Source organism: Helicoverpa zea, chromosome 11 (assembly GCF_022581195.2).
Source record: "Helicoverpa zea isolate HzStark_Cry1AcR chromosome 11, ilHelZeax1.1, whole genome shotgun sequence".
Classification (NCBI taxonomy): domain Eukaryota; kingdom Metazoa; phylum Arthropoda; class Insecta; order Lepidoptera; family Noctuidae; genus Helicoverpa; species Helicoverpa zea.
In genome coordinates, this window is record NC_061462.1 from 9281208 (window position 1) to 9291410 (window position 10203).

Genomic DNA, 10203 nt, shown 5'->3' on the forward strand with positions numbered 1-10203 from the left:
AAAATCTAATTAAAAAACGCGCCTACTGAAAGAACATGCGTTGAAAGGTAAGCAATATCATGTCTACAGTCAATTAACAAATTGACATTAGTACAAACAAAGCACGGTCAATTTTGCAATTTAAAGAGTATTGTAGTATTTTTTACAATATCCTTCATTTAATTCACGAAGGAACACGATAATCGATCGAATCGCTTTGCGAAATCCATTTGGGATTACAAAACTCCACGATTCCTGCTTAGTAAAGTGTATCAAAGGGCACGGCTAAGTCGTCCGGTAGAAAATGTTTTATTTATTTAACGTTTTAATATTTACCGCGATTTATCGAGTGGATTCAGGACTCTTTGATAGGTATAGCGGGAAGAAAGTTGATGTTGCTCAAGCTAAGGAACTCCAACAGAGAAACGCTACTGAGTAAGATGTTTTTATTTTGAAATTGGAACATTGAGTGTTCGTTAATTGGGAGTTGAGACTCCTTGATCCTTTTTGCCATTTTTTATTTATGGTAGGGTAAAGTTTCTTACATACTTAAATACTTTTTCTCTCATTTATGGAAAATGAAACGTAGACCCTCTGTTTTCATGTGGATGTACCAAGCCTTTCATATAATAGAGTCCCAAATAAAAAGAAAATAATAACGAAATAATATAATTTGACCTTTATGTCCTTACCAATATTATAGTCAGTTTGTATAATTCCTAGGCGATGTTCGATAGACATAAAGCCATGTACTCCTCACGAAGGCAGCCGGATTGATGGCACTTGTAACAACTACAAGTACCCAACAAGAGGTTCTGCCAGAGGACCTTATCTAAGGCTCCTGAAACCAGATTATGCTAATGGTAAGCGGTTTTCAGTACTATATACGGCTGACAGACTATCTATCCATTTTAGTGATTTTATATAAGAGCTCAAACCCAAACAGGGTACTTCTTGATATCATATTCAGAAGCTTTAGAGTTTGGACGTCGGAGATTATTTTAATTATCTATCAAATTATGTTACCATGTTGAGTAGGTACGATAAACTTATTGATTGCATAATACCAAAATGAATGTACCAATCAACTAGAAGTTTATTGTGCAACTTTTCAGTTTTTTCAAATTACCAACTTCTTCTGATACTTTCTCTTACTTTGGCTTATCTAATACGAGACAACACGTCTCCAATTAGAATCATAATACATTTTCAATAGCTTATTTTAGAATTCCGCAACCGACCATTTCGGACACACCATTCACACTTCACACACACATATCCATTTCTAACAGACTGCATTTCATTATCTAACATCGCTCCCAGATCGCAATATTCGCATGAGCAGACATGGAAGCCCACTGCCCTCAGCTCGGAAGGTCAGGACGGAACTGCACTCCACCGGCCGCGTGGAAGATAAGGTCACCTTCAGCGCCGTTGCTGTCCATATGCTGCAGTTTATACATCGGGATATTAGCTTTATGGATGGGCCTTGTAAGTGAAGAGAGGCAATAATAATGTTGAGAATAGTTTCGATGATTTAAGGAAGTTTTTTCGTATGAAAATTCAACTAAAGCATTGTTTTGTACCTACATGCAGACGCTAGCAGGTCAGCCTACCCGAATCTATCAAATTTTTATTTATATTCAAATCGAACATTTTGCTTCCAGTAGACACGTAACCTTACACACTGGTAAGGTTGAAAATCTATTGTTGCATTTTGACATATTAAGGTAGGTTGACGTGCTGTCCTTTGTACATAAGACTGAGTTTGCACCCATGGGGTGATGGGGTCTTCGCTCCTAACTAAACCAAAGACTTTTGTCTTGATATAATATTAGGCTTAATAACGACATTTGTGCGATCAATTGTATCCTGTTTGTGAAAGAGGCATGCCATCAAATCAATTTAATCATAAAACTAGCCAGGTTATTCACCTTCCGATTTAACGATTGCATGTTTCGAAAGGTAAAACAACCTTTCATATTTTGCCTAACAATAAATACCTACTCAATTCAGTTCTATGAACAGCAATATCAATATTCATACCTTCCAGTTGACTACCTCAAGCGCAGGCAATATTGCTGTCAGCCAAAAGGCGACAAAGACCCTCGATGTATCCCAATAGCAGTGCCTGACGACGATCCGTATCTCAAAGTGACTGATATACGTTGCCTGAACTTCTCTCGAGCAGAAACTTTCCAAGACGCCAGTTGTACACCCGAAATAATACTTCCAGAACAGGTAACTTCTAGAACTCACTAAGTTATGTATAAGTTTTGTAATACGAATGATCTCACTTTGCGGTGGTTTGAAACGGGCGTTTCGATGTTAACTGTCTTGAATTGTGATTTTATCCTCTATGGGGGATGACGTAGAAATACTTAGTGAGGCAATGGAATTCTTAAAGGCGATTACCTATCATCATCATCATCAGCCTATCGCAGTCCACTGTTGGACATAGGCCTCTCCAAGTGCACGCCACTGAGATCGATTTTCGGCTTCTCGCATCCAGCTCCTGCCAGCCGTCTTGCGCAAGTCATCACTCCACCGTGCCTGAGGACGTCCTACACTACGTTTGCCGAGGCGTGGTCTCCACTCTAGAACTCGTTTACCCCAACGGTTATCGGTTCTTCGGCTAATATGGCCAGCCCACTGCCACTTCAGCTTGCTGATTCGGTAGGCTATGTCGATGACCTTGGTTCTCTGACGGATTACCTCATTTCTGATGCGATCCCTCAGAGAAACGCCGATTACCTATACCTACTTATTTTACTTGATTGAGTCGAATAAAGATGGTGGTGACTTCGTAGAACGGCAAACTAGGCACTTGTATATTATTTCATTAATAATTGTCATGTTCTATATTTCATTAAAATGTTAAGACTTTTTTTAAGATCAATTATTATCTGAACATAGACTGAGAGCTTAGGTGTTTATCTATTTCTTGGAAATAGATTGTGTTTACTGTTGTATCTAATATGATCCTTGACCTTTTACGAAAACCCTAAAACAAAACAAGCTTATTGGGAAGACGTGCTTTTACGTAAACGCAATTTGTGAGCAAAAATAAAACCAACCTTAGCCTTATTTTTGGAACTTAACATCGATCAACTATGAAAAAATGTACCTAATTCGAAATTAAATGTTCAATAAAATAATCATGAAATGCGCGGTTACATATTATCATACGAAGAATTCCGTATCAGTACACTTCAATATTACCTACTGCACCCGTCATAATTATTTCTATGAATAGAAAGTCAAACGTCAAACAATATTTTCTCTGAAACTTTTCCGTTGTAGTTTTATTCTCAATATCAAAATAAAGACATTATGGAAATAAAATTTTATGTTCTGGCTTTAAAATGGTGAAAAGGAATCGTTCGCAAATAGTCGGTACGTTACTGCTACTAAGCGTTTAGTCGAATTTAAAAATATTTAAACTGCAGCAAATAAAACTGAACGATACCTGTGGAGCTCCGAACTGTAGTTAAATGTCTATTACATTCAAATCACTGAATGGTAAGCACAAAACAAATGAAAAGTATTTTGGATCAAAACATTTTTCCTTTTAGTGATGGAATTGGCTGTTTATTGAACTTAAATTGCAATCTGAACAATTAACATAAGTTAAAATGCGCATGTCTTCTAACGCCACTGCAATAAAGCGAGATCTACAGGAACTACCGATCTTAAAAAAAGAACGCTAGATGGCGCTGTACATATGACGTCACTTTGTACATCGCGGTGTTAAGATTCTCGGCGAGTGAACGACCCCGCGCGGTCTCGCAGCTCGAGTTAAGACCTTACTTCATAGGATCATTTCTATAGTAAGCTCTTCACGAGACTTTCACACTACGTGAGTCCTCACAAGCCACGTTGATGAGATGTGGCGCGGTGCCCTGAGCGTGAGGCGGGCGGTGGTAGTCTACCATCAGCCCTCGATGATCGTTCACTCCCCTTCACCGGGGAGAGTGGGGTACTGTCGCTGTCTGAGTGGCTTGTTTTGAAACCTTTATAATCTGTTGAAAAGATATGGTTTTGCATATTCTAGGATATGGAATATTTGTAGATTGATTAATAATTAATTAGTATAAAGCATAAAAAAGAAGTAAATAAATCCACAAAGACATTAAACATTACTGTATCGTAAATCTCTTTGTAAAGCTGCATTATGTTCTAGATAAACTACCAAACACCCGTGATTGATCTCTCAACGATATACGGAGTAGATAATCAAGGTCTTGCTAAAGTAAGAAAATATGAAGACGGCCTTTTGATACTCGAGAAAAGAGAAAATCGTTTCGTGCCTGCAAACATAACAGCAAATAAACCTTATTTATCGTCTGAGATGTTGGAGGATATGAAAAACAATATAATATCTAATATAAAGGACGATATGATGATTAAACTAACAAAGACAATGATAAATAAGAATTATACAGTGGCGAATATGACGACTGATTTAGTGTCCAATATGTCATCTGATATGCTGGGCACTATGGCTCCTAATATACCTAATATGATGCCGGATATAATTCCTGAAAGATATACTGATTTAGTAAACGATATAAGTCCAATAATTATGTCTAACTTTACAAAAAGCATGAATATGAGTAAGGAAAAGTTGAAAACCATGACTGCCGATATGCTAGTCGACACGATTGCAAACTCATTGGCAAATTCTATGGTTGCCATGGTGACGGATTTGGTGGCGAAACTGGCTCCAAATGTAACAGAAAATGTTTGTTTGCAAAATAATGACACGGAACCCATCTGCTATCAGTTTGGTAAGCTTCAAACCTGTATTTAATTATAGAACATGTTTTTTAACGTATAAGGAAGGGGAAGACCGACCAAGGGTCGTGTGTATTGTGTAATCCTTTTGATGACAATGAATGGTAAGATGACGGTACAAGGTATGAATGAAAAAAGCATGTAACATGTTTCCTAACCCCATATAATTGGGAACGGACCTCATATAATGTTTAATTTGTTATACAAATAATTATATTTAGCCTGTTTTCGCTTCAATTCTGTTGGATGTTCAGTGGGAATTTGTGTACAAATGTGTAATTCATATTATCTAAATAATTATGTAGTTCATTTGGATAGATTATTATTGTGCTGAAATATGCGTATTAAATTATTATTTTTGCTATTTATAGGTTTTCCAGAAATAGGTAACTATGACCTCAGAACTACGGCCTTAACTATTTTCTTTATGAGAGAACACAATAGATTGGCTAAAGCCCTTCATGAGATAAATCCTTGTTGGAAGGATGACCGCCTGTTCAAGGTAGCTCGCCAGATCAACATCGCGACGGCTTCTAACATCTTCATGTATGAATTGCTACCTTATTTGTTGGGTAAGACCAAAACATATTTTATTTACCGTTATTGAAGGTTTTGTGTATTAGGTGAATGGAATTAGTGACCGATACTTGATTCTATAACTTTTATAAAGAAACTTACGCATTAGCTTAATTGAAATAACTTACCATTTGGATCAAACTTTGATCTTCACCCGAATTTTCATACAGCTGGTTTTCTAAAGTGGTTAAAAAGTAATGAATAATTAAGTAAAAAAAAAGTTTCTCTGGGAAAGTTGTTTGTAATTATGTACGAGTAGACTCACGTGTTTAAGTATTAGTCACTAATAACCGGTCACCCTATATAAATTAATAAAAAAATTAATGTTTTTGGTTCTTCCAGGTTATAGACACATGGTAAATTATGGACTATTATCAGAGAGCGTTGAACACGTGTCTAACTACGACGCAGAAGCCGTACCTCTTGTATACGCGGAGTATGATATTGCAGTCCGATACATCAATACATTTTTGGACGGCAGAGTGAAGTTAGTAGATCTATTACATAAGAGCTACCCCTCACTGCAATCTTTTAGTCGTCCGATAGTTTGTTTGGGGTCATAAAAGACTATGAAGATGAATAGTAGTACGCACTAAAGATCAGGTATTGAGACGGTATCAGACCGACTGAAAATTTTGAATAAAAAAAATTGCGACTCATCGGACCAACTGTCGGCCAACTGTTTAGTCTGCAGTGTGTGGTTACTATAAATTAGTAGAATTTCTTTCGAAGAACAACAAAATAAAACATATTTATATTCGTATTGCCTACTTCAGTCAAACAAACTCTGTACCTAAATGGCTAATAATATAATGGAACGCGTAGGATACCTAACCTTTGTTACATTTTTTATTTTTATTATTTTAGGACATACAGCGAAGGCTATCATTATAAGGACGAATATTCATATAGCGAAACATTATTTAGATCAGGTTTATTGGAAAAAGGTAAAGTTTTGGAGGAACTCAACCGAGGAATGTTTCATCAATATGCTGCGAAAATAGATGATATTCAGGATCCTGACGTATGTATTGACAGAACCTCTTTTCTTCTTTAACTGGCAGTAGCTCCATCCGTGAACGCCTATCTAGCGCCAACTCCTGAACTTCCTCATTAATATTTTACCACAAGGCTAACGTTTTTGCATTTGACGACTACTGTTTTTAACCATCTTCCAAAGAAGAAGGAGGTTCGACTGTTTCTTTATTCAATATTCTTAAATGACTTACAAAGTAGAATAATTGCATAAGTTCTTCATTCCTAATTTTGTATGACATCATTCTCAAAGAATTCATTTTTTACTATGCTATCTTATCCTAGATTTCCGAAAACTACTACGGCAAGAAACTGCAAAGGGCACATGATTTGCCAGCATTAGACATACAAAGAGGCAGAGACATGGGCGTGCGTGGCTACAATGATTACAGGCGCCTGTGTGGTTTGAAGCCGGCAAAGAAATTCAGAGACTTCATAGACGTTATGGAAATAGAGGTACTTACCCTTATATTTTTACCTACTTATTTGTAAAGAATAGAACATGCAAAAATTATTTTATAACTAATTCAATTAAACGTTCAAATAAAATATACCAAGCCCTATTCCTGAAAACACTATAATAACCAATCCAGATAGTGTCTTTGTTCTCTGTATTTGACGAAATAATCGCGTAGATTATAAACCTTGACATCTCCGATCCTCATCCTGCTTACTATAAGCACATAGACAACATACCTGCCCAGTCAAAGAATCTCATATGTCAGCAATCAGTCTTCTAATACATTTTCGCTATCCCTCAGTCTTCCAGATTACAGACTTGTTACTTAGTCTTAGCTTGGCTCGTCTTAAGCTTCCTCTTTAATTAAATTGCATCCTCTTATATCATGTTGCTTATCAAGTCTACAGTAATATCTTATTACTAAGACTAAACATTAACTAAAGCACCGCCTTGGTCTTAGACGAATGTTCCAAAACTGTTTTTGTCACAGCTACTGGGAAAATTGTTTGTAGTACCTATATTGTGTTTTTTTTGTCATCTTTTCACACACGGCACAATATGGCACAGTTTATAGAAATTACACAGCATTTGTTTCCCCTTTCCACCAAGATATACAAGATTTCTTTTATATTATTTCGATCGTGTCAGACTACCGTCCCATCGGGCTATGAGAGTGAGGGAATAGTGAGTGCACTCGTGTCTGTGCAAATGCTTGTACACTATATGTCCTGCGCAGTTGGCTAATCTTCTTATATGAGTACTGCCACTAATCATCATCATATTATTTAATTTCCAGAAAGTAGAAGCTCTAAAGAAACTGTATCATTCAGTGGACGATGTGGATCTGTTGGCTGGTATCATGAGTGAGAACGACATCCAAGGCATTCATGTAGGACCAACACTGTTCTGCATCATGACTAAACAACTACAGATCTTCAGATTCTCTGACAGATTCTGGTTTGAAAGGGGAGATCAGTTACATAGTTTTACTATAGGTAAATCATTTGTATCATTAAGTTCCTTTATTTTTACTGGAGTTCTTAAATTAGTCCTTCCTTTACTTACTTGAGAGGGGCCTCAAGGCTCTTAAACTCACGCATCGCCTATATCTACAGATCAATTGGACGAAATTAGGAAAACAAACATGGCGCGGTTTGCCTGTGACAATGCTGATGGTATCAAGTACATTCAACCTCAGGCTTTCTTGAATGTACGACCAGGGTATGTACTGTCGTTTATATTATTTTATTTACATTTTAGTAAACAAAGTGTAAGTTGCACTATTTAACTGTAATGATAATCAAACCATAACCGGCCAGATACTTGCTGGCCATTGGACAAATCATTAATTCTGTAGTCATTTGTTAGGCTGCAACTCATATATTTAAAGGGAAGAAATATAATGACCACCATAAAATGCTTTGATACCCTAAGTTTTGCAACCAGAAATATCTACTGAACACCAGAAAAATAAAGTCTAAAAATGTAATAGTACCAGCTATTTTAGTCACGACTTCACTTTAAATTGTATTCGACCACCAAATTTAGTAAATGATCACCAACTCTTGACGACCAAATTAATGTATTATTTTTGCCTAAATAAGTCACTGTGATTGCCATAAAATTAGGCTTATTACCAAATAAAGTATTATGATGCCATATTAAGTTATGTGTCCGGCTTGCAATGCATGCGTGAGTGTCAGTATGACGAGTGACAGGGGAAAATGGAAGAAAATGACATATTGCGCCGACGCCAAGTAAAATTGGGAACAGGGCAGGAGAAAGAAGAAGAAGAATGTGTTTCTCAATACACTCTTATCGCACTGTTTAGAGGCATGCAATAGACAATTTTCCACGCTAGTGCAGGAAAAGGGTCCCCATAATGTTATTACATTTATTTTATCAGGCTGAACTTATTTTTTTGGAGTCAGTTTACTTAAACAGGATAGCAAGATGTAAAAACTTTTTTGATGATCATTTACTACTTTTGGGATAACAATGATTTTTTTGGACTCATTTTGCTTAAATAGGATAGCAGAATTTAAAAACTTTGGTTATAATCTTACTTTAAAATGGTGGTTTAATTTTGGTGATCATTTACTATTTTTGGCTTACGCATGATTTATTTTGGAGTAATTTCACTTAAATAGGCTAGCAAAGTGTTAAAACTTTGGTGATAGTTTTACATTAAAATGCGAGTTTCATTTTGGTGATCATTTACTATTTTTGTCTGCTGTTTGTTACTATATCTGGTGATCAGTTAAACATAAGCCATATTTAAATAAAGAATAATACTTAAAGTAAATCCTCTTTCAGAAACATGCCAGCCCCTTGTAGCCACATTGAAGGACCCGACTTGACAAAATGGCGTGATAGAAACTGCCACAAATACAGCAAATATTCCCATGAAGCCACCCATATGCCTATGAGTTACAAACATAAAGCTACGTATGGAAGTAGTAGTAATACTGATACTGACTTCTCTACGTTCTTTGATAATCTTCTTTCTTATAGACCTTCGGAGATTATGATGAAATAAAAAAACATGAACAATAAATCTCGAAGATAAAGAATCTCCTTTAGTTGGTGAGATATTTTTTTTGTAGGTACTGATTTAGATTGTTTTGCTTACGTTATTGTTTTTTATGTGGTTGTACTTTATATACATATTTTTTTGTAGTTTTATTTTCAAAACTAGTCTAGATAAACAACCAAGGTAATGTAAATGTTCTTTTTGAGTAACGCGAATAAAATTGAGTATAGTGGTGTGAATTTTATTTCTATTAATAAATATGAACATCCAAAGAATTTTAAACTCCAAAGAAATGAGACTAGATAACAAAGAGTGAAATACTGAAGCGTAACTTCCCTGCATATTTTATCAGAACTCCAAGAAAATCAAACGCGAATATTTATTTTGCACATTTTCATAGTTCCGTTAAACCCTCTCATGACGAGAGATGGTTGTTGAGTCTGGTCCTACCTATTTTTACTGACTTCAGCTTTCAATAGCTCGAACCGCGGGAGACCTCTCGAAAAGGTAGAGATTATTAAAAAAATACACTGCAAAAGTATCCGTGAAAACTATATTTACTCAAATAAATTCGGACTTTTCTGAACGGAAATAATATTATTCTAGAAAGCGTTTTTGAGACTTTTATTTCGAAATAGCTTGATGTTGCTTGGGTGACTGCCAAAGCAAAAAGAAAGCCCACGTATTCAAGTTTACAAGGAGGAGGCAGTAAAATAGCAGACTTTGAGATACTCAAAATGTTTATGGCTTTAGTACACACATACACAAAGATCTTACAGGTCAGAAGCTTGTCAATAGGCGCACAACTAAAAAAATAATTAAG

The 10203-nt window shown here is 36.0% G+C and overlaps 1 protein-coding gene and 1 non-coding gene across 2 annotated transcripts; both read left to right on the forward strand.

The window, feature by feature from the left end:
* The first annotated feature begins 283 nt into the window (after window positions 1-283).
* On the forward strand, window positions 284-9618 carry LOC124634708 (peroxidase-like). The gene is made up of 13 exons (XM_047170368.1): window positions 284-414; window positions 703-842; window positions 1303-1470; window positions 2033-2220; window positions 4163-4295; window positions 4707-4769; window positions 5148-5348; window positions 5695-5839; window positions 6220-6376; window positions 6673-6843; window positions 7644-7842; window positions 7963-8068; window positions 9164-9618. The coding sequence occupies exons 1-13, from the start codon at window positions 284-286 to the stop codon at window positions 9384-9386; spliced, it is 2025 nt and encodes a 674-aa protein (XP_047026324.1). The 3' UTR covers window positions 9387-9618.
* LOC124634791 lies at window positions 3780-3980 on the forward strand. The gene has a single exon (XR_006984925.1). It is a non-coding gene; the product is annotated as a small nucleolar RNA U3 (small nucleolar RNA).
* Window positions 9619-10203: the final 585 nt, after the last annotated feature.